At 38.7% G+C, this 25630-nt stretch overlaps 1 protein-coding gene and 1 long non-coding RNA gene across 3 annotated transcripts in view; one reads left to right on the forward strand and one right to left on the reverse strand.

The window, feature by feature from the left end:
• Positions 1–18519, forward strand: part of LOC310705839 — a 35865-nt gene extending 17346 nt beyond the window's left edge. Inside the window, exon 2 of the long non-coding RNA XR_014525477.1 lies at positions 18358–18519. This is a non-coding gene — a long non-coding RNA (uncharacterized lncRNA). The remainder of the gene's footprint in view (positions 1–18357) is intronic.
• Positions 3596–25630, reverse strand: part of CXADR (CXADR cell adhesion molecule) — a 33431-nt gene continuing 11396 nt past the window's right edge. Inside the window, exons 2-8 of one of the 2 annotated variants that reach the window (XM_083500687.1) lie at positions 22316–22476; positions 21764–21962; positions 20689–20841; positions 18558–18680; positions 18304–18442; positions 16066–16252; positions 3596–4123 (exon numbers count right to left, since the gene is read on the reverse strand). In XM_083500687.1, coding sequence (XP_083356813.1) covers positions 4082–4123; positions 16066–16252; positions 18304–18442; positions 18558–18680; positions 20689–20841; positions 21764–21962; positions 22316–22476 — 1004 coding nt within the window. In that variant the 3' untranslated portion in view covers positions 3596–4081. Of the gene's footprint in view, positions 4124–12070; positions 16253–18303; positions 18443–18557; positions 18681–20688; positions 20842–21763; positions 21963–22315; positions 22477–25630 lie in introns of those variants that run through there. The other variant, XM_083500686.1, reaches the window with a different exon arrangement.

Below are 25630 nucleotides of genomic sequence, written 5' to 3' on the forward strand. Positions count from 1 at the left end.
ATAGTCGCCTTTGACTGGACTTAACCGTCCAGGGGTCCTTTCCTTTACCTTCTTTTTTACCTCTTAATTAGCCACCTCTTAATAATCCACCCTTCCCTGCGACGGGGTAAGCTCCCGTTGCTTGGTCCCTGCTCCTGCCAACCTAGCAGTTTGAAAGCAACCCCAGAGTCATCTGCGACTGGACCTAACGGTCAGGGGTCCCTTTACCTAAGTGTCCAGGGATCCTTTACCTTCTTTTTTACCTCTTAATTAGCCACCCTCCACCATAAGGTCCCAGGGTGTGAACAGTTAATTGCAATTTCAGCACCATTATCTGTGATGCTCCATGTTTTAGGTCTCTGGGTGATCTTTGTTGTAATTCTCCTCATTAACCATTTATTTTGACTTCTTTAGTTTTCACATTCCCCCCATCCTCTCCAGCCTACAACAGCCACCCACAATTCTCTTGAGTCAGAGCTGTTCAATTACCTCCAAGAGATGTGTTTCCAAACAAGAGGTTTAAGGATTGCAGACTTCCTGAATAAGCACATTTTCTGTAGGTGAGTCAGCCAGCCCACAGAAAGAGATAATCCCTGGTAATAAACTACTGCTTTCTGCCTGAAAGAGCAACACACACAGTTTGCAGGAAGAAAGAGCAACTACCAGTTGTTGTTTTTAACAGAATGAAAGAATGTTGTCTTAGCTGACCTGCTGGTGTAGCAATCTATTTCAGGAAATCTGAGATTGAGCAATAAAAGCAATTATCCCCAAATAATTTTTAAGCTACGAGTGTCATTTTCAATACTTTGTACATGGCATCAAATATTCAATTATGCTTTTCATAATATAACATTAGATCAAAATCTCCTGCTTCTTCAGCAAGTCATACAAAACTTTATATTTTTTTTTGGAAGCTGCCTAAAGCCTCCTTGGGAAACTAATTTCATCCCTCAAAATTCAGGAGGTATTGATCACCACAGTGGATGTATTTATTCTGATATTTCCATTCTGTTTTGACCTCTCTGTTGCTTTTACACAATCATAAAATCAGCCCACAGTGCATTCAAGTTTAGTGACCCCGGTGTTAGCTTTGTAATATTTGAGAGGGCGCTAACACCCCTAGCCAAAATATTCTTACTGATATTCCTTTCTGCAAAACCCAGATCTAACAGCATTTAGTAATGCTTTGCTGACGGCACATTATCATAAACCATTCCAAGCACCTATTTGTTATAGTAGAAATGCTAGGGTTAAATCATGTGCTATGTCAAACTACCTCTTTATATGTTATTCAGAACAAACATTATGGCTAGCAAGGCACTTTTTGTTCCACACAGCAGGCTTCACATACCAAGAACTTCTTGTTTATTTCTAACCTCTTCCCAACACAGAGCTTCAAGGGAGGTATTACACAGGTTGCCAATCTTCCTCCTCCCTTCATTAATCACCTGGATTTAAATTAAACATGAATCAACCTAACAGTGTTGCAAACTGGCAACACCTCAATGTCTCTACTGGTACTGAAGGATGGGAGAGAATGGTGAGGTACCTTATGAACTTAAATAGAAGAATCCCCCCAGCATTTGATGGAAAGGTCATGCTAAAATTAGTTTATATTGGCTCAGGGTCTGGAATATTACTACTACAGTAAAATAAAATGAGTAAAAAATGCTTCAAATCTCAGTATGATGGAAGATATAAGTGTTGAAGAGGCACAGAAAAGGAGTTCATTTTCAGTTTCCTAGCACATCTTTCAAGTTCCAAGGTCTAGTAGCAGATAATATCACGTTGCTATGTGAACTATAGGAAATGTATACAGTGGCAACTGAATTGCTAAAAGCGTAATCTGAGACTCCATATGAAGCTGCCTTGTATTGATTTGGACACTGGTCCATACAAGACAATGACTGGCAGCCATTTTTCAGGGTTTCAGACAGGAATCTCCGTCAGCTCTACCTGGGGCTACCAAGGAATGAACCCAAGACCTTCTACATACAAACCAGAGATACTCTACCACTGAGATGTGGTCCTTCAGTTTGTTATTATTTACAGAAGCTATTTAAAAGAATAGAATTTATTTTAATCTTATTTTAATTTTTAATAAAAAATGTTTCTAGCCTGCCTTTCTTCACGCAGTGAAACTAGGGCAAGGTACAAGAAATGAAAGCGGGGAAAAATATCAATTACAAATCATCAGAAAAACAATAAAACAGAAACAGACAGAAAATTATGGCAAAGTCAGTAGTACCAGTAAACCAATATCAGAATCCAACCAACTCATTAACATCCCACAAAAAGGCCTGTTGGAATAAATTAATTTTAGATTTCATTATTTTTCATTTATTAATTAAATGTATCTGCCACTTTTTACCAAATAATAATAATAAAAAAAAGTCTAACAGCAATTTAGATAAGACTGAACCAGCAGAGGTCTTGTTTTCCATCTCAATCTGAGCTTCAGCCCCTAAAAGCTAACAGAGGCCAACATCTAGCACATAATGCTAATTTAAGTACTGTTAAGTGCTAAGAAGCAGAAGCTTAATTCAGGCAAGACAGAAACTACAGTGGGTCAGTCTAGGGATAGAGAGTCAACAGATCTACCCATCTAGATGAGTGTGCAAGGTTCAAGGTGTGGTGGAAACATCTTTCAGGAACAAATTCCCTCATGGATGAACTTCTGGGACTGCATGCCAATGGTGGGCAGGGCCAGTACTAAAATGGGCAGGGCTACCATCTCTCTCTCTCCTCTATTCCCCCCCCCCACCAATTCACACACATCCACACATCATGTGCCTCCGTTCCCCTCCATTCATATTCTCTTATACACACAAAGTATTGAAAACGGTATTAGGAGTCTTGCCAGAGGGCGGTGTGGAGGAAGGAGGGAAGGACTAAGCCAGGGGTAGGCAACCTAAGGCCCAAGGGCCACAAGTGGCCCACGGGGGTCGTTTAACTGGCCCCTGAACCGAGTTGCCCGCTCAGCGAGTCCCCACACGCTGCGCTAAGCCAGCAAAGCACAGTGCAGGGACTCGCTTCCACAGTGCCAGAAATTGCATCTGTGCATGCTCAGATGCCAAAAATAGTGTCTGTGCAGACGCAGACGCCGGAAATTGCGGCTGCACAAACAATCCGGCCCATGGAGGGATCTCTGCTGGAGTGAGGTAAACCTTGCCGACCCCTGGACTAAGCCTTGCCTCTCTATAGCTGTAACCCTCCTAAATAGCCCTCTGGGAGGGCGTTAGGCTTGGAAAAAATGCTGCTCAGTGGAAGTTAATGGGTGGCTTTTATATGTCTTGTAAGTCAGATGTTCTCCACTCCAGCCTATTCTTCCTGCATCGCAATATCAGCCAATACAGAATTCTGTGGGCTCACCCTCCTGAGAAGGAAAGTTGGTGGTGAACATATTATTCAATTGCACTGGCTTCTCATTTGTTTCAAGACCCAAATCGAAGTGCTAGTAATGACAGTATCTAAGAAGCAGTCACCAGGTTCACTGCAAAAAAATCTTAAGAGCACAATGCTTAAAATTACCGAACCACCATGTAAATCATAGAAATCAATGGCGATTACAATAGTTCCCAACTTCAATGGATAAACATGTGCTGTACATGTAAGATATCATCATACAAAATTTTATTAAGTGTTACAAAGCACAAGTATTTAAAAAAGGTGTGTTTGTGTTTAAAAAATCAGAAGATTAAAAAAGACAGCACCAAAATATACAGTATGGAAGGCACATGTTGCTTCAAACATACTAATTCATTGCTAAGTGTGATTTCATACAAATCTAAGCAAATAGATTGAATTAATTAACCACAAAAAATATGAGCTACATTGTTATCTGGGTTGATCTTTCGAATTTGCACAGATCCAGTGTTAACCTTCATATTTCCCCACATATTCATGTCTAGGACTATTACAATGGAAGAAATCTTTAAAGCAAAACATGTTGTAAACAGTCAGCAGGCAAAATGCTACCTGCAATATAAATTTAGTCTACATTACCATCTTGTCTGTAGATTCTAAAAGTTATGACAAAATACAGAGTACTTCATTTGTTCCGTAACTTGAAATTCATGACAAACAAGTTGTTTCTTCAAGTTTATACCACTGTTATGTCACCCATCCTGCATGCGTGGCCATACTATAAATAGAGAAAATATTATCAATCAATACAGAGCTCTAGTATATTCAAGTATAAATAATCAATTTGAACTGGAATATAAAAAAATTAATCCAGACACCCTTGAGCTGTAAAATTGTCGTGGCTGGATAACTGCAATTCAAACTGTAAAGTCAATGAAATTAAAATTGTGCAAATGCTCCAGGATCAAATTCTCCCCTCCAATAAAACCAGTTCTACTTATTCAAAAAGAATATTCATCAAGCTAAGTGGTTTAGGATTCTTTCTGTTGTATGTTTGTTTTATATAGCGTATCTCAAACCTAATTCACAAACACAAGTGCTACTACTCTTTCCATCCCAGATTAGGAATATGTTATTCATGAATTTTCTTTTTTACATATAATCAAATCATCCTGAACAAGATGGTGCACATTACAAAAGTAAGAAACACTGCAGAATCGCTTGTACTTCTGACTCCCAATTCTAAAGACTGAAGGAGCAGGTGGGAAGCAAGATGTAGAACTCAAGGTTACGAGTACGAGGCAGAACTCAAAAACACAAAACAATTGACATTTTTGACCCCCTACTTTTAATTTGTGTAGGTATCTTAGTTTGTTTCTGTAATCAATTTCTTCTCCGACTGTTGCATCTCCCTCCCAGATTTTCACTCCAAATTCTTATCAAGTTCTGCAAGCTGATGTTCCATTGACATTATTCAAATAGCTGTCTCCAAGGCTGTTGGCTTCTTTTAATTCTTATTCATTCTGCTTTCATCTCTAGGTCTAGGTCTGTTATCATTTTAATGATCTTTTTTAAAAAACAAACCACTTTTTTTGGGGGGGAACCCAGAGAACTCAGGGTTATAAGCTTCAGACAGTCTTTTATTAAGCCTTAAAACCTTCTGAATTTGGCACAATTGTCTGGATCTAAGATTCCACTTGTAGGAGGGATGCATCCAGCTTAGCTAAAGAACAGAAGAATGACTATCCAGAAGATATTTTTCTGATTGTGCAAGCACTTGAAATACCATTTGCACAAAATCATTGCCTATTTACGCCTAAATTCAGTACTTTTAACATTTTATTTTATTTATATCTCACACCTTCAACACCGCAGTGCTCTGAAGAGTGGCTTACAGCTTAAATCCCTTGCATATATGCAAAGTGAGTCCTTGTCCCTGATTTAGGATTTAAAAAATAGGTATGTACTGTATTGACTTGAATGTAAAGTGCACCTTTTTGGATCAAATTACGTCGCAAAAATTAGGATGTGCATTAGATTTGATGGCGCCAGCAAATAGTTTTTTGGTTTCAAGCATTTTTTGAAAATTGAGGTGCACATTACATTCACTGGTGCATTAGAATCGCATAAATATGGTAGTTAATAGATCCCACTAACATAAAACTAACTTGCATGCTTCAATGTCCCAGGTTTCAGTATGGGCAGGAACTCATTGACCTAGGGGTGAGCAGAATTTAGGCTTGTGGGATCTAGTGGGGGTTTTGTCATCTGTAACACCCAAATCCCTCAACCAGAGCCAGGTGCAAAACAGTGGTAATGGGGAAAACATAGAATGTTAAATATTTAAGAAATAAATGCCAGTTAAGGGAAAAGGAAATTTTTACTTCGTACAGGAAGTACATAGCATAAGAAACAATGGATATGCAGAAATAGCCACAAATCTTTCTTTATTCCATTTATGAACTGCTTGCCATAAAGCATTTAAAAGCAATTTTAAAAGAAAAACATCTACAATAAAAAGATGTATTTTTAAAAGTTCAAGTACAATACAGATAGTCATTTAAAATACTGGCTGGAAAAGGAAGGCCTTCAGCAGGAATAAAAAATATAAGAGAGAGAACCTCTGTCTGATACGTAACAGACTTTTAAAGGATATTAATGTTGCAAGTATTCATTAGAAGTACTGGAAGCAAATAAAGCAGAATGCCCTGGTTACCTCAATTTAGGTCTACTAACAAGACTACCTGTCACAAGGAATCTTCAACCAAGGGATTTTCTCAGCCAACAAAACTACCTCTTTCCCTTATAAGCACATCATCACAAGGGAAACAAGGGAGAACTGATGTCTCGACTTTTTGTATGATTTGGCATGATCAGGGTGTACTATTTCTGCTCTAGAGAAGTGTTCTTTCCTGCTTCCAGAGTCTTCTCATCTGATGCATTAAGACCTGTCCCAGGAATTTATATCTCCCTAGAAGGGCAGTGAACCAAAAAAGATTTTTTTCCAAGTGCCTTAGATAAGTTTGGTCTTTGATGAACTGACATGTCAGTGGATTCTTCCTCTGACAGCTTCACTATAAAGGAATTTAACTTTGGGCTTTATGGCTATTGGTATATCAGGCAAGTTTATATTGTACAGTGAGAACAAGAGATCAGTTTATGCAAAAAACACAAATGTCCCTTACTTCACACAGTGGAATTTTAGGTGTTTGATGAACAGTATGTTTTCAACAGAACTACTCATCTTTTCAATAATGGCAGGGTGAAATATCAGCCCCTTTAGTTCCATTATAGTGTGTGTGTATGTGTGTGTGTAAACACACAAACACAAAAACACACACACACACACACACACTATGGGAACAGCTGCATGCCGAAACTCTTTCAAAATTCAATGCTATGAAATAATTGCATCTTAGAATATTTTATTAACCAAGGATGTTCTATATTCAAGATACAGAAATTCGCTATGTGGAATTGAAATGAACGCCATAGAGATGAACAGGAAATTAAACTTAAATTGGTTTTATAGAACCAATGCGGTTTTTAAAAGAAAGTTTATACAGTATCATCACTCAGAGGAAGAAAATACAAAGCTTTATCTTTTTTTTTTTAAAAAAAATAATTTTTATTAACCAGCCAATCAAATCAAATTAAGTCACATCACATAAGTTCCGAATTACAAAGCCAAATTTTAAATACAAAGCTTTATCATCTTGAAGGGGAATAAAACATTTTAGATAGTCTGTTATGCATTAACAAATCCTGGCTGATCCAAGCCAAATGTTTCGTAAATCAAAACTTTTAGCAGTGGTATAGGATGCTTCAAAAATGTGATATGGAATCACTAAAAGAAAAAAAATCTCTTAAAATTAATATACCACTTGATTGTAAGAAAGATCTCAAAATTGTTTACAAAAGGAGTACAACAATGAAATTTATGCCACAAGGGTGAATGAATTATTTTTCTATCAGTGCAGTTTTATTATTCAGGTATGGCAGCGTCAGCCTATTTAAAGGACAATATGCATTTGCAAAGCACCCCTCCTCCCCCACTTACTTAAAATGCTTTGCGAAATACTGAATAATGCTATAAGCAGCTGAGTTGGGAAATGGTTGGTGCATGTTGTATAGACAAACTCTTTTATGAGATTATGTAGTCTTTGAGTAGTCTTATACCAACCCCCGCCCCAACAAGGGAATTTTTTACACATTTACCAAAGGCAAAAAGAATCAAGGCACTAGGGTCTACAAATGGGTCATGTCATACATCTAAACTTTTCACCATTTTAAGACGTGTGTGAGAGATAAGCAGTATAAACTAAAAAGCATTTCTACTGTTTCTAACCAATATTAAGCAACATTTATGCAACAATGAGGAGCTACTTACTTTACAACAGAGGTCAAGTGTCTGGTTTATATTTTATTTAGGCCACCCCATTCAAAAAGAAAGTACCTGTCAACTTGTATAAGCAGCATGGCTTGGCTTCCCCCACCCCCAGGCAAAAATTTTTGCAGTTAGGTTGTCAACCCAAGATCCAGTTTTCAGCCTACTCTTTTTGATATTATACCTGGAAATGGAACAGGAAGATCACAATAACATTTATCCGAAGGCTTGCGGATAGCTTCCTGAAGCCTGCATTCACTCCATAGGACGCACACACATTTCCCCTTCATTTTTGGAGGGGGGAAAGTGTGTCCTATAGAGCGAAAAATACGGTACTTCATGTTGGCAAATTCATTTTCAATCGTCATTCAGATTCTCCTCCATTCTCCACCCCTTTCTAATCCTGGTTATTAACATCAGTCCAGGTACTTATCGGTGGCCTGGTTTGCATGACACACTTAAGACAAACATTGGTTTAGTGAGATTATGAAAACATGTGGGCTCCTGGAGAAAACATGTGGGCTCACAACATATTTGCTTCTCTGCTGTTCTGAGTTAAGCCAAAGCTTGCCTTACTGTGTTGTCCAAACTGAAGCTTATGGTAAAGATAGAGGTGCTGTGTGGGTAATTGATCTGGATAACTGATCAATTTCCTGCTTTGGATGGGATTTTTGTCTGGCTGGAATGTTTTTGTTTGGCTGGAATGTGTCCTTTAACTTCTGCCTCTCTGTGGTCTGGATGGAGAAGAGGGCTGGTGCGTGTGGGTGTAAAAACCAACTCTTGGTACCAAGGAAAAACTTGCATTAATTGCTTGGCCCACTTTTAACCTTTGGCCCTTTCTGGCATTGAGGCTACAGAAGGATGCCCATATGGGAATGGGGCCTTTGGTGTGACAAGAAAGTTCCCCGCCCCAGCCAAAATCCAACCTTAAGGTTACCAGTGCATGAACCACAATGCTTAGGCTATGTTAAGATCTGGAAGAACCAGTGTAGCCTAAGGTTAAATAAAACTTGCAGTTCAATGGGGGAAAGTATTAATCTATAGGCCAAGATCCAACATTTGTCACTCCATTCCCTGAAGCTTCTACTCCCTATTCCCAGAGAGATGTTACGTCCCACAGATATTTGTTGGCATACGTCTGTCCCAGGAGACACTGGAGGACTGCTCCTTTGAACTGTTGGAAGGTTGCAGTGCCTGCTGTTGCTGTAGAGAAAGATATGGGAGAGACCTGTTTTGTTACAGCTGAGGCAAATGAAGGCACCTGGTTGTGCTGCTGCAGATGAATCGTGGTGTTTCTTCTCTCTGTGCTCCCCCAGCAGTCATTCTTCCTCTGGTCACTGCTATTGATACGCAACCTGACTATCTGTCTCCAGGCCCTGTGGTTGTCTGCACACGGCAGGGCTGATGTTGCCATTCCTCATGTCACATTTGCAGACATCATTGTAATGCAGTTGGTCTGCCAATGGACCTGGTGCCCTAAGCCCCATAGAGCACATCCTTGGGGATCCTGCCATCTTCCATTCTGTGGACATGACCAACCCAGCATAGGCGTCACTGAGAAAGGAGTGCAAACATGCTCGGAATGTGGGAGAGCACATACTTGTTTGAAACTCTGTACTGCTACGTGACACCCAAAATCTTCAGTCCATATGAAAGGCATGAGGCGTCGCTTCTGATGGTTTTAAGTTGCCCATGACTAACAAATTGCACTTCCTCTTGCCACACATACTTTAGTTTGTTTTGCTAAGCATATTGTATTACTGAAAATATTACAGTATAGAATTAGAGGTGATGGGAAAGGGCAATCTATTTACTACCAGAAAGCAGGAGCATCTAGCACAGAGAAAGCTGGCAGCTACAACACAGGCTCTCAACTATGTTCCTCGATTCACCAGCTGTGCCCAGAGATGTCAGCTTGCTTCAGCCTCAAAAGTAATCATTCACTAGTCCAAAGCCTTGCATAGCTTTTGTGCTTTATTAACTTGGCACCATATGATTCAGTATGGCGAATTAGATAAAAGTAACAGAAGAAAGGTATAAGCAGAAAGGGAATGCAAGTCCTAAATTGATTTATAATTTTATCAAGCATCACACCTTTGACACCAAACGAATTCTACTCTTCATACTTTCAGAGTAAGAGTGGGATATAATTTATTATTAGAGCTCCATTATACTACAGGACCAGTAGTTTAACAATCATAGTATTCTCAGGTTTTGATTTCTGAGCATCATTAACTATCCTTTGCATGCTTTGAGGGCAAGCCTTTCTGGGCTTTGTGAATTTTTAACTCAACCCATAATCTTAAAATTGGCTTCAGATGTTATGACGACATGTTTTTCTTTAAATCAAAAGTAGAACTTTTGCAATCATACCCTGAATGGGAAAACTACAAAAAATTCTACACACAAAGAGAATTTTAAAAGTATGAGTTTGGAATTTGTATGCAATCTGGGAATAGTACCCATAGTTTACAGCACAGTCTGGCATGAACAAAGTGCTGATTTTTATTTTTTTCCCCTTCTCTCCTCCCTATAAATTCTAACTGTTGTTGATAGGAAGTATCTTTTGCTTATGGTCGCCAATTTAACGTTAATCAACATTTCATATCTGTAATATTTGTTAACTTTGTGAATATATTCAGAAATGTTTATCTGGGTGTTTATTCTTTTATTTTTAACTTTAGGTAATTGTTGCTCTAATGTAAACGGATATATATCTCATTGCAACAATGTTACACAGATGAAAATGAATAAAAGCTGTTACCAAAAAAAAATATGAATGAGTTTAGGGTTTTCTCATGTTCTCTTGTTTTCCAAATGTCTGGAATACTGGTGGGAAAGTATCTTATCATTAGTTTCACCCCAATCTTAAACACTACAGGAACCCCTGTTGTGAACAAATATTAGTATTTTGCTTTTAGATAGTTACTGAAACTTTATACTACTAGCAAGTGGAATCTGTATGATTCGTGGTTTTAGATTGTTATGTATCAATTTATTTTTATTGCATATGGATTTTTGTTTTTACATGTCTTTCCTACAGACACACTTGTTGGGAAGCAGTTTATAAATCCTGAAAGCAAATAATGTACCAAGCTCTCTTCCTGTTACAACAATGAAAAGGATTAGCTACTTTCAAGAATCTAGACTCTTATTTGTGGAAAACCTGAGGGGGGGGGGAATAAACTATCATGCCTGCTATCAATTTTTGAAAATCCTAAAGAGATTTAATGAAGGATTTATAAACAGCTTCCCAAGAAGTGCTTCCAAGTGCTTTGCACAACAGAAATGTCAAAAACAAAATATAATGAAAATATATAGACAATAACATCCGGACACTCCAGACTCCATTCTTGATAGACCTGCTCTTTCTATATAATGAAGGTACAGTATACAAAAAACAAAACAAAACCCTCAATAGTTTCAATGTTCACACACCTACTCATTCAATCATCTGTCTGACAACATACATTATACTGTAGTTAAAATCCAATAATAAGCACAAGGCTAAACAGATATGCAATAAAAAAGCAATTACTTTTTAAAAGCCATCTTTATGTTTTCATAAAACATGTCGTCATTCTCTGGAAATACAAAGTTCATGTGATTTGCATTGTGTTAAAAATATTTTATGTGATTTTCCTTTTCATGAAAGGGAGAACATAAAACTTACTTAATATATATAAAAAGCACACATCAACTAAGTCTTCAGCATATTCAGGAATACAAATATGCAGGAGTATAAATACTTAAGATAAAAAAAACCAAGGTTGCTGGCCATACTGGGTGTGCAGTTATTACGATTTTCCCTTTTGGACTACGTGCAGATTGAAAGATGAAGTTCCACACATAGCCAGGCATGATTGGAGCTTAATTTTGGCTGCTTTCGTGGTGCATCGAGTCCAAATTATGCGTAGGCACCTACTTGGGACGTGTTAAGGTTTAATTCCATGTTTCACTGTCCCTTGGATGCAAAGGCAACTGCATTAGCACAGTAGAAAATATGCATCAATATAGCTAACAGCCACCCTAAACCCACAACTCCTTCTAGTTTGCTGTCTGATGTGTTAGAATACATTTGCAAAAAGGCTTGTGGATAAGCTGACATCTTTCATGCTGACACAAATTATACCTCAACAGTTAGATGCTAATAAACAGGACAACTGCCCCAGCTTTCCGCATGGTTTTACTTGTTATCTTAATTTTTAAAGGAAGAAGCAGAATATTAAGAATGACCACAACTAACTTTCACAAAAACGAATTATCCTTTCAAAATTACTTACAGGAGAAGATGGGGGCGGGTACAGAGAGAACACACACTCAGACACTGCATCAGAATAATAGTTTTCACTAACAACTTTATTTCAAGTAATACATAAGTCATGAAACTACAACAATTTGGGACTTGTCCTACAAATTTCAGTGCTTGTACTTCAGAAGTCTGAAAAAGCGAATTGCATACAAACTGCATTCATTGCCAAATCCAAAACCTATCACAGTGCCTCATTAATGTCCTGTATTATTGCTCCAAATGCTGTTATACACTAACACCAAATGGGCCTAAGCATTCTTAATAATGAGCAAAAACTAGGAAGGTCCACAAGTACATTTATCCCATTGCCTTTAAACAAATGAATTACCACAAATGAATTACCCTTTGTGCGACAACGACTTGTACATGCCAAGAAAAATGAATTATTTCATAAGAGGTACAATATCAAGATTGCCTCTATCAACAGTGAGGAGGCTCAAACCAAGGAGATGATATTCAAAACTTTGTTACTGACGTTTTTAAAAATAATCCCTTTTTTAAAACTATTATCAGTTCAATGTTATGAGGGCGTGCCAATCAGAGATACTGTTAAATATGTATTTGCTTAAATGTATGGTAATACATTAAAATTATTAAATCATTCTAGGTACCGTCTTTTGATTGAAAGCAAATGTATTTCATAAAGACTGCCATTTTTAAAAGACTTGCCATTTTAAAATCAACAACATAGAAAACTGCTGTGAATGAACTACCTTACAGATGGCCTTAATATTTTTATTTAACTGCTTGCTGCCTTTCAGAGAGGTTTAACAGAAGTACTATTACCATCTGAAGACTTTTATTTAGGTTATTCTGCTACCTCCTCCCATCTAGCAACTGGGATGCCATTATTTTTTCTTCGACATAAATCAGTATTTGACATCTATTTTTTAAATGTCAAATCAATGCAGACCATATTAACCTTAATTCCTACATACCAGCTTCCCCCACTCAAACACTGATTGTGCTGTTGTTGCACAGCTTCTCTACAGATCATCATCATCCAGATGGTAAATTAGTACAATAATGAACTGGCTGTGTTGACACTATTGGTATGCAGGGGCACAGTGCCATCCCAAGCCATGACCTCTCTCCCTTCTCCTGCCTCCTGGTTTGTCAAAGCAACAACACACACAGCCTAAAGAAAATCCGACAGTTTACCATGGGAAACTTTTTCGGACCTTATCATGTTTATAACAGCAGTGTCCTTCAGACTGGTGTTTTGGTTATTCAGTAGGGTCTAGAAGTTAAGTGCTTAGAGCAAAGTCTGTCCCAAGTCACTTCTTACCTAAAACATATAGATCTGCTATGTCAGTTCCTATTACTACAGTCTCCATGCAATTTTATAAACAAGCAGACACTGTCAAGGTTCCAAAGCCTAAGAGCTATGTTTTGAAGGCTCATCGTGCTATCCTTCATTCTACCCATTTATTACTTTCATGTGAGATGACAAGTTAATAAATATGCAGAAATTCTTCTGACTGGTGTGCTACCACACAATTATGCCTTTTGCCCATTTATACCACAAGTAGAGTACTGAGGCAATGCTATATGAATATACCCCATGTTCATCAACTGTGCAACACAGCATTTTTAAATCGTTCAGTGAGAGTTAATCTGCTTAAGCAGTGTGGCAGAATTCTAGAATCTGGACTGTATTACTTCAGAAACAGTGCAGTAGGGTAACCTTTTCGAATATTCCTACAAATGCTCCCTCTGTATGTACTAAATTTGCAGATCATGGAAAGAGATTTATTAGTTGTTGCCTGATGTGCCAGTTTATCACACTTAGTATTTCTTGTTTGAGTGGGGAAGCATGCAAAAATACAATAGCTTGGCTTCAGTCTGAAGCAAAAGAGTCCAGAGTTCAACCAATCTATTGTGTATAATGTCAAGCCTGACTTTAAGCAGCAGTGTGTGCTCCCCGCCCTCTAAAAAAAATGGATCTACCGTGTTACATATTTAAAGGCTTGCTTTCATATTGCATGTTTAGGTATTATTATTATCATCATCATCATCATCATTATTTCTCTCCTCTTTTCAAAAGCCACATGTTAAATTCCTAATCATCCATCTGTCTGGTGCAACACAGTAGATAAACAGGTTTTACAGGAAATAGTAACAATCCCCATGAAGGTATTATAGACACAGCAACAAACAAAAAGGAGTCATTTTGAAATACAGGACATTATGACATTATGTAGGCAATTGAGCAACATCCAAAACATTGGCAAGGGAAAAAAAATTAAACATCAAGTAAGAAGGGATTAAGTCACAGCGTTGTGTTGAAAACTATACCTTCATCTTGTAGCACCTTTAAGAAAAGTAAAGTCAGGCACCAGAATATTCCATAATTGAAACTTAACTTACAATCAGATGTAAAGTTTATTGAAAAGGCACAGATGAAAGAAAAAAAAGGATATTCAATCCAAGGGCATCAGATAATCTAAAACATCTCAGTATATGAATACTATTTACACACTTACAATCTATTCACTACCAAAATTCATCAGGGCGTATGTACTTCACATAAAAGTCCTGATGTGAAGTTATGCAATACTCACTATAATACATGAAAATATCAGATCTACCCAAGTTAAGAAAATCATAGATATTTACAACATTGTTTTTTTTATCTGATGTTTTCAGAGCTACACACACAGGTAATCCAAATTTCTTCAAGTTGGAAGAGCAGATAATGCAGACATTGTATTTTACTAACATCAGAGCAAATAATACACAGTAATATAGCTTACTGCAATGGCAGTTTAAATATCTGCTGATATTTAAATCCGTGTAATTCTGACAGGGAACATTTCTATACAAATTCAGCATCAATGGCTTCCTTGTAATTCATCTGGTTATTTAAATAAACAGATAAAAGACTACAAATTAAGTAGAGGTTTCACTTTTATGGCCTTCTAGGTTTTTCTTTTCTGTTTTCTAATTAAAATAGTATAGGAACACAGATGGGAGGAACAACCAAAAAATATTATCAGAAGGTATTGGAAAGAGCCATTGAAGGTATCAATACTGCAGAAAAGCTAGGGGACGAAATCCTTAAGTCCTTCACTATCGTTACACAACATAAAGAGCAATATTAAATATCCCAAGAACACACAAGTGATAGTGGGTTTTTAAAAAAACCAACCAACCAACCAACCCGCAATTCAGACTTCTGCACACACAAATCCGCAGAAATTCAGAGTGTCTGACATGCAGCAAGTATTGGTTACAGAATGCCAAGTGTTAATTTAGAAATAAGACTTCAGTTATAAATTTTCTTTTTTAAAAAATCAGGTGCTTATTGTGCAAACACACACAGTGTTATGTATCCAAAAATAAAGAGGTTTATGCTCATGAGGCAAGCAGTACAAGATATATTTAGTGGCTGCATGGTCATAGAAAATTACTATCTTCCTACAAGAGAAAGAGACCAGTGGTAGTGCCTTTTGAACAACTGAGATCAAAAACCAACCAAGCTGGTTGTGTCTAGCTGGAACTGACAATTCATTCAGTTTAAAGTTATTGATAAAAATATTCCGGGGTCTATATTACAGGAATTTACGTCCATCTTTTACACAAAAAAATTCCATCACTGTAACAGATGTTGAATATATTTCATTCACTCTAAAAATGTAAGGACAAACAATTCATGTCATACAGTTCAGTATCTCCTAATATTATCAAAAGTTCAGAGCAAAGGGTTCATTTAACAACCCATACAGAATTTAAATATTGCTAGTGTTTCATGTTTACTCAGAGATGACAAAACTTTCTTCAAAAGTTTCAGTTTTTAGTGTATATGGTCAAAACTGGTACAAAGGTAGTAAACAAAGCGCACTTGTCAATGCTCGAGATCAGTTCTGTGCATATTTAAAAGTGTAGAACTGGAACAAGTAAATGCACTGAACTGCAGAAAGTATAAATTAATGCTGTACTATACTATGGAACCATCTTTGCTTTGTGCTGGAATCATCACAGGAATTGCTCCCATTCTACTTAGATTAGGTGCAGCTACCTTTGGTGGTTGAAAATTTGGATTCTGAGGAGAAGTACGCTCAAAGTCTTCACTTGGTACTTTGTTGTATTGAGTCTTGGCATATCCATCCATATTGGAAGGAGACATTGAACCCAAAGAAGAGCGATTACTCCCTATATAGCTTCGGGCTGTGGAACCACGACTCTTCGGAGGAGGAACGTCCTCTCTGAAAAATTAAGCAGATTTTTAAAATTACTTAAGAGTCTTGTAGGAAGGAAAACCCAAACACTTAGAAACACCCCTATCCATATTGACTTGGTACCATTTATTTCAATGAAACATTGCCTCAAGGCCCCCCTCTGCCAATCCTGGCACCTGAGGTCTGCAGGGAAAGTGGTCTTTAAGGTATTTGGGGCTTTAAGCACCATCCTGAGCACCTGAATTGGACCCAGCAATGAACTGGAAACTAGTACAGCTGTTTCAAAACAGGGGTTATATGGGACATAAACAGAAGCCTAGCCAAAAGTCTAGCTGCTGCATTTTGGACCAACCAGTTTCCAAGTTGCCTTCAAGCACAGTTCCACAAGGAGCACATTGCAACAATCCAATCTAGAAGTTACCAGAGCATGGAGTACAGGAGCAAAGTTATCTGTGTCCGGAAGGGACCAGAGTTGGCAAACCAGCCAGAGGTGAAAAAAGGAACTCCTAGCCACCAAATCCACTTGAGCCTGCAATGATCCAACAGCACCTCCAAGCTGTGAACCTGCTCCTTCTAGGGGAGGGCAACCCTGTCCAGACAGGCCATCTCCCCACCTCCTGGACATGAGAACTTGGAACACACAACACCCGTCTTTTCAGGATTCAGCTTCAGTTTATTGGCCCACATCCAGCATATCCCCTCATCCAAGCACCAATCTAACACCACAACTAGAACAAAGAGACAGAGCTGGGAGTCAACTGCATATTGATGACAATTCAAATATCGTGATGACAACTCCCAGAGGTTTTGCAAAAGATGCTAAATAGCATGGGGTGGGGGGCCAAGACTGAACCCTGCAGCATCCAACAAGACAACTCCCATGGCACTGAATAGTAGCCTCTCGTGATTACTTTCTGAAAATGGCCCTGGAGATAAGAGTGTAACCACTGAAACAGTGCGCCAACATTCTGAGACACTTCAGAAGGATACTGTGGTCAACAGCATTGAAAGCTACCAGGAAATTGAAGAAAACAAGCAGAGTTCCACTCTCCCCAGCTCTCTCCCAATAAATGTAATCAACCAGGGAGACCAAAGCAGTTTCAGTGCCATCCCCAAGCCTGAACTCAAGACTGGAATGGATTTAAATAATCAACTTCTTCCAAGCATGCCTGAATCTGGACCACCACCACCTTCTTGAGCACCTTGCCCAGGAAGAGGGCATTTGCCACTGGGTGATAATTGTCCAGGGATATCTTCTTAAGGAGAGGGAGCACCACTGCTGATTAATCACCCTCTGGACCCACCCAGTCAACCCCTACAGCTTGTCCACATCATCCTCAAGCTGCAACTACCTAAACTGATCCAGTATAGATGGAGCTGCAGACCCCTCAATCGGATTTGCTCTTATTGTGGCATCCAATGCCACTGAAATCTAAGTGATTTTGTCCCTAAAGTGCATCACAGAGTTGTTACAGCAGGCCTTCAATGGTGTCAAAGCAAGGCTCTCTTGGTCAGGTAACTCTGCAATGGTGTGTTGGATGGATACTTGTGAATGCAATGATGGCCAAGAAACTTTCTTTGTCGCTACCACTAAATAGCTGAAGCATGAAATACTATACCAGGTGCTTGATCCAAGGAATGACTACACATTTATGAAACTGCCTCTTAGGGGCCAACTTTGGCACATACACTACATAGGCTCCCCTGCATTTAAAGGATGTTCGTATAGATTAAGGAAGGTGGTGATTTTTTAGTGAAATAGTTCAAACTGGTAGCTTATGTACTACTTTCCCCAGGGCAAGTTGTTAGGATATTTTAGTCTTATAAACCCTATACATACTATTGTATATATTTAATATTCTTTAAATTGTTTGTATAAGTTATAAGTAACTTTGAGCTTTCAAACTGAGGACAGGGCAAGGGAAAAGTATGAAGTCAAAGAAGTACATGAGTAGATGTCAACATTTCTGGTATTTCATGCAAGTTGGTTAACCTATATGCCTTTGTCAAAACATTTTGTAAAATTGACAATTAAATTTTTGAGCTCATGCCTAGTTTCTCATGCCAGAGTGACACACCTTATATCATGATGCACTTCTTTTTCGTATTTCTTCTCTCTTTGTTTCTTGCAGCAACAGAAGATTATAAAAGCTAGTAAACAGAGACCTAAAAGAGTCCCTATTACAGCTCCAGCAATGGTTCCAGCTCTATTCACCGCTAAAACAAAGAGAACAATGATATATGAGATGGCAGGAATTAATTCTGCAGTTTAATGATAAAGCCTTACCAAATTATTATTTCTATGTTTTTGCTTTCAAAAGATAATACTTACGAGGGGTGACATTCAGCACAAGAGAACACTCATCTGCACCAACTCTGTTGGAAGCTACACATTTGTATGTGCCAGAGGAAGCCCGAGAAGCATTTTTAATCAAAAGATCACCTGTATCCGAATCTGTAAATATATATATACATATAAACTTCATTAGAATTTGTCAAAAATAGCATTTGTAGGAATAATCAATAAAGCATGGACTTATGTTCTTACATGTTTAAGTTTTGACTGTGCATATTACTTACACAAAATAATTCAACACAGTTAAGGTACAAAAGAAGTTTGTTTCCAAACATATTCAGAATTAGCAAGTGGAAAGTCAGAGACACTCACTCTGCCAATTCACCCACCCCATTCCTATTAGGAATAGTCTTGGGGCTGCTGCTATAACAACCCTCCAAATCAAGATGAAGTAGCTATGAGGTACCAAACTGATTAGCAACCAAATCTGCTACTGCTATTTAGATGTTTACTAGCTATAACTTAAACTGACTTTTCATAAGGTGTCTGGAAAAACTCCTGCCCCCACATATTTACCCACCCATTTAATCTAGGTTGATCTAGAGATTTGGGATTTTCTACCTTGCCTGGATAAACTTCATAGCATTACAAGAGGATACCATTTTCTTCCAAGCTTTTTTATGATTCACATTATTAGTATTATCCAATGAAAATTTCTATTAAAATTAATTAACTGACTGCTGAGAACAGCCTGCTTTTATAGTTTTATAAATAGGAAAAATAAACTAACAAAATATTTAATGAACTGGCACACTGTTTCCCAACCTTAGGGCCAGGAACCCCCAAGGGATCCATGGGTAATGCTCCTCCAAGTCTGCAGTTGGATGGTTTCCTATGCTGCTGTACCTCTTTGCAGCAGCATTCCCAGGAGTGCTGTGTTATCCCTGAGGAGACTGTGACCGCTGGAAATTGTGGGAACATGGTTCAGCAGGGTTGGTCTATGCCTTCCCTACTTTCCTTTGCTGCTGTGAGGTGTACTTGGGAAAACCTGGTGGCAAGTTGCAAGAACGTAGCAGAGGCATGTTGCATTTGGCGTTTTCAGGCCATTTGTGATGCACAACACTTAGGGCTTATTGTAGAAGGTGGAATACACAGTGTGGAGGGCTGTAGACCCTCAATTTAATTTTAGTGATCTCCATGCTGTGGACTTTCTGCCTACTAATTATTGGCTGCATTTGAGTTCCACAGTTACGGCAGCAGTGGAGATTAGTTTTGGTGCTCTATTAAAGAATAAAATTTGTGGATTTGGGGGAGTTTTCTGTCTTAGAGATCATTTTAGGGTTGTCTGTTGACCTTTTAGGGTTGCCTGTTGTCCTGAGCAGCATTTGCTGCTCATGCCTGCCACCTTATTAAAAAAAAAAGAATATAAACAAAACCTATAAGTGAAATAGAATCAAATTAACTGCATATATAAGTAGATTTACTTACAGTGGTATTGATATGCAATACCTTTTGGAATTAATTGCTTAGGTTTTGATTTGTGGGTAAACTGAGGAAATAAATAAATGAATCCTTGCTGCTTTCTTTGATTTTGGCACATTTGCCTTTTCTTTTAAAAGTGTTACTGTGTTCATAATTTTTTTGCTCATTATTCATTATATGACTTGCATGTGAGTTGCATCAAATTACAACAATTAGCATGTGGGGGACCATTAATTTTTTGAGGATAAAATAGCATCCTCATAAAGGTTGGAAATCACTGCAGTAAAATGCATGATAGAAATCATTTTTGTGCTCTTCCACCACCCAGATTCTGTTATTTGACTGAGTAAAGTTCGCAAACCGGGACACCACATTTTGCAGAGTTTGTAAACTGAATCGTTCGTAAACAGGACCGTTCTTAAACCGAAGTACCACTGTATAACTCTTCTTTTCAGCAAGTTCCAGAGCTCACCAGGGGGCATTGGGTTTTTTTACTACCTTCATGGCCCAAGGAAACATCACTGGAAAATTCTTTAAAGAAACTTAGCAGAGCAGATTCAATTTTTAAAAAATCAACTCTTTAAAATTCAAAGCTCTGCTTGTAATTAGTTTAGCATTTGAAGTTAGAAGGGAACAGACACTCGTATTCAAATATGAAAAAGACAGTAATAATATAGAAGCATACTCAGAGATGATCTGTCCGGAAGTCCTTCTTTACCCATCTTCCCCCAGTGGTAGCTTATAAGGGGAGTGCCTCCTTGGGATTTACACTTCAGAGTAACATCAGTTCCAATCTCCTGCGATCCTTCAACATAGCATTTGGTCTTTTGAGGTTTTTCTATTAAAAGAATATTATTGTACTATGAATGCAAACTTTAGAACTATGTACTCATTAAATGGTATTTGTAGCCACAACATAAACTACATACATCACAGACATTTTACCCACATATTTTATTGTCTTTCAAATATCAGTAGTTTGCCAACAAATTGTTACTACAATTTCAAAAAGATTAAGCTACTTCTTCCATGAACAATATGAGACCAACTACAGAGCCATTTCTTAGGATATCACACCACATATTTGTCCCACCCACCAGTTTGTACTATGTCTTGCTTCAAAATGTAACAAATTTATGGCCATGGTGCCCTTTAATCTGAAATATGGCATGCAAAATGCTTTATTTCCTGGCCCAGCTAATGCAAGATAATAAGGGGGCTGATTTAAATACTGTCCATCTAACAACTCCTCTTTACAATGTTTAGAATCTGTAGCCTTTTAAACTGTGTGGGAGAGGGGGTGGTATTGTTCTGTTTGTGTTGTTATACTATAAACTGCCCTATGATCCTCAGATGAAGGGTGATATATAAATTATATGAATTGAAATAAATACTAGCAAATCTCCAACTATTCATCCAATACTTACAGCCACTTTATAAAATCAGATAAAAAGTAATATTAATTGTATGCATGCAATAACTCACTAAAGCAGGGCAACCTGCAGCTCATGATTTCAGAAGCCCTCTGCAAACAAAGAGTTATCCATTCCCCCTATTCCACAGACTGCTGAAAAGGGATGAAAGCCGGGGGGGCACCTACTTTTGGCCCCATTTCCACATGCTGCTGCTGCTGCAGCCTTGCCCCCTGCCAACATGCAGCGAACATGTATCTCCAAGCAAATACAGCTCTCGACAGAAAAGAGTGTCACGAGCCTGCACTATGTACAGTTTACGCAATTGCAAAACTAGAAATATCTTACCAAGTACAATCAGCTGAACTCTATGGGTCTGCATATCAGGAGCCTTCTTCACTTTACACTGGTACGTGCCACTATCAGCCGGCTGTAAGTTCAGGATATCAATACTCGCATCTCCATCAGCTGGGTTCTGATTAACAAACTGTACCCGCCCAGCCATATGATACTTGTCATAAACCGTGTCCTGACTGTACATAATTACCTGAAAGGAAAGAGAGACAGATGACTCTATCTTGTATATGAGTTATCACAGAGTTGGAAGGGACCACTAGGGTCATCTAGTCCGACCCCCTACGATGCAGGAGTGTTTCGCCTACCATGGGGCTCAAACCTATAACCCTGAGATTAAGAGACTCATGCTCTACAGTTATGTATGTTCTATCCAACATGATTTCTATTTTCCCCAGTAGTAAGTAAATATGTCCTGGAACTATTTTCTGGAAGGACATTAGGTTAAACATTTGAATTCTTAGTCTGACCTTTGGACTCACCTACGTTCAAAATGGAAGTGAAACATATGGAAGACCTAGGAGTTTAATAAAGCTTTTCACTTACTGGTTGCTCCTTTTTTGGCTCCAAGACAACCCATTCAATGTCAAGTAGTCCTTCATCTCCTGCTGCAAGAGTATACTGGCAGAGCAAAGTAACCTTCTCTCCTAGAGCCTTTGTTACCATCGTCTGTTCAGTTGATGTTATTGTTACTCCCTCAGTGAGATCTAGAAGCAAACCAAAATTTTAACACCTTAGAAGTTAAAAAAAGTATGAAAATATATTGTATGCACAACTTTGAAAATAGGAATAGCTACTCTCTCTTTTAGACATCTAAATAAACCACGTGACTTGGAACCAACTATTGCAAACCTCTTGCATTTCTATGTATTGCAAGATACAAAGGAAACACTGATTACATTAGCTGTTTGCTCTTAGGGACTAAAACATTACTGTCAGAGCTGCTTCCAGATCCTAGCTCACAGAGGATCACGCTAGCCAGCGGTCACTTGTAAAAGTCTTTTATTGAGTTACAGTTTCCATTCTCAAGCTGCTGCGCGCAGCTCTACGTCTTAAGGGTTAGACCGGCGAAGCTCCGTCTGAGTCTCCGCCCCCTGTGCACCAGCTTACTAACCTAGCCTTACTCCACCTTTTCCGCCTGACCATTCTTCTCTGGGTCCCTCTGCCCCCCGGGGTCTCTTCCTTCCGGGATTCTTCTGACGCTGACCCCCCCGGACCCTCCTGTCTCCTTGCTTTAGGACCTGGCTCCCTTTCCGGGCTGCTTACTGCGCCACCTTCCTGTGCATTTGAACTTGGCGCGCGCGCCCAACCTTCCACTTTCCGTCTGACCGTTTCTTCGCTCCCCGATGGAGGTGTGGCCACTCCTGACTCGTGCCCTCCCTCCTGTTGTGAGCTGCCAGCGCTTGATACCTGGCGCCCTTCCTCTCCCCTGCTCTCTGTTGGTGACGCTGGTCCCGATTTCCAACTGCTCCCCCTCTGAGCCCCCTCTGGCCCTTTCTTCCTGGGGTGTCCCCCTAGGCTCCCCCCTTGCCCTGGCCACTGGTGCTCCTTTCTGTGAATCTTCTGATTCACTGGAAAGACTCGGAGATCTCGGGTCGTCGTCATCACTCATCTTTTCTTCTGCCTCCTCCCCCTCGCTCTCTGTTTCCTCCCTTGTCCTTGCCTCTGCTCCTGAACCCCTGACAATTACTCATATCTTTTGAAGAATTTTTTATTTTAAATAGATGTTGCATGCCTTTTTCATTACTCTGCTATACTTAAAAGGCCAGTGCAACGCTGTGCAGGCTAAAGCAAGGAGGACTGGATTCTACAACCACGGTACCTGCATAACGATGATGTAACAGTATACTATCTACCTCCTTTTATCACAGCAAAAGTAGTTTCCATTTTACAATAATGGTTTACGATCTAAGAGACACGATATAAAATCAAGGGACGAGGAAGGCAAAGTTGAGCACTTTCATTGCAATAACTTCATGGAGTCATTCTGAGCAGCCATAAATCTCTCTGTGTGTTATTACTGAACTACCCCCTCCCCCACAAAAATGGGGGGACGTAAGTTGGTAATGTCAAACTCTGAGGCTCCCATGTGTCCAAATTCAGACAATAATCTAGTATTGACATATTGGCCCAATTCACATGGTAAACCAGTTATGTGGCCATGCTGTATGCGCTGCTATTTGCACTTCAATTCCTCCCCTGCTGGAAATGAAACAAGCCACAGTCTGGCTTGTCATCATGTGCGAACACGGACTTATCAATAGTTTCTCCCCCCAAAACAAACCTAGCTTAGAAAAAAACCACAAGCTTATGTTTTCATTCATGAAAATGCAAGATTCTGGCTTGTTTCTTTTACAGCACAGCTGGAGCAAGGGAGGAGTGAAGTGTGGACTTTGGGGCAGTGGTACATGCAGCTTCTTCACATTAAACCATCGTTTCTTTTAACTATGGCTTGATGTAACATGAGAAACAGGCCACTGTTTGATAAACAATTCACTAGAATCAGGAAACATTTACTTCATTCCTCCTATTTTTCACAAAAGTTATATAATTTTAAGTGTAGGACTATCAACATATGACTGCTATTTCTCAGTGAATTCATGTGACACTTCTCACATCGTTCTTCAAAAGAGAACACAGTAAATATACAGCCATATCATGAAGTTCCATTTTCAGACAAAGACAGCTTAATTTTAAACAACTGTGTAGTTTAACATTTTCATAAAATCCCAAATGAGTTTTCAGATCTAATGCTTTTGGCAGCTTTTTCTGCTTCATCTCCTCCTGGAATATCAGCATAATCCTCAGTTGCATGCTATACTCAGAATAACAATAAATGTCTGACACACACATTTAGGCAAGCAAATGATTACAACATCTGCATAATGGCCAAAGAACTTTTTCAGAGATAGTTAAGTAAAGACCAAGAGAAATGTTTGTACAAATTTGGGGGTTCTAAATAAGAATATACGTTCTCAACTCTCAAAAAAACAAGTGAAAAGTAGTTTTCAAAATTATTCCATATAAATGGTGAGGTGTGTTCTGCAATGCTTAAAAAAGAAACAAACTTGTTCCTATACTGTTTTTTGCTACCAATTAGATTTTTTTGGCAGGATTTCTACTGTTTTTACATTAACATCCAAGTAACAAAGGATAAGGAATGCTTCAAAGTCAAGCAAGAATTGCTATACCACCATACAGTACTAGAGTTATTAAATGCCATTATCCATAACATATGCTGTGACATATAGATTTATATTTAAAACAGATTTTTGTTTGTCCAATACTGTTTTCTACAAAGGTATGACAAGATAGGAAATAAAACATAAACACAGATATATTGCCAGAAATATCTGGGATAAAAGCCCTTTTAGATATATATAGAAATCTTACTCCCCTCCCCTCAAATTTATCCAACATTCCAACATGCAATTCTTCCATAATATTTTGGTAGTACCGTGGTGCTCTTCTCATTCTCTCAGGACAGCTCACATGAACTTTCACATGTATGGAAGTGTGGGTTTTCTGTAGACAGAATGTGTTACTTGGACATGAAATGTAATCTTGCAGTTCTAAAGCTCCCTCCTGCAATGTTAGAGCTGAACAGGATGCACATCTTTAAAAGATGAAAGCCCAAACACCAAATCCATTTTCTTGGTTGCCGCTCGTGCTTATAATGCAACGTTCAATACGCTCATGCTGCAGAGGCACTAGGGTCACAATGAAGAATTCACCAGGCTCTGTTTTCAGTCTACATGATTTACAGAAGTGTCATATGAACACCAGTGTAGGGCAATTTTCAAGGTAAGTGATGCATTAGCTTTACCTACAGACTTCATCTTCCTAGCGTTGCAGCAATAG

Source organism: Podarcis liolepis (genome assembly GCF_965112155.1).
Source record: "Podarcis liolepis genome assembly, chromosome: 4".
NCBI classification, from domain to species: domain Eukaryota; kingdom Metazoa; phylum Chordata; class Lepidosauria; order Squamata; family Lacertidae; genus Podarcis; species Podarcis liolepis.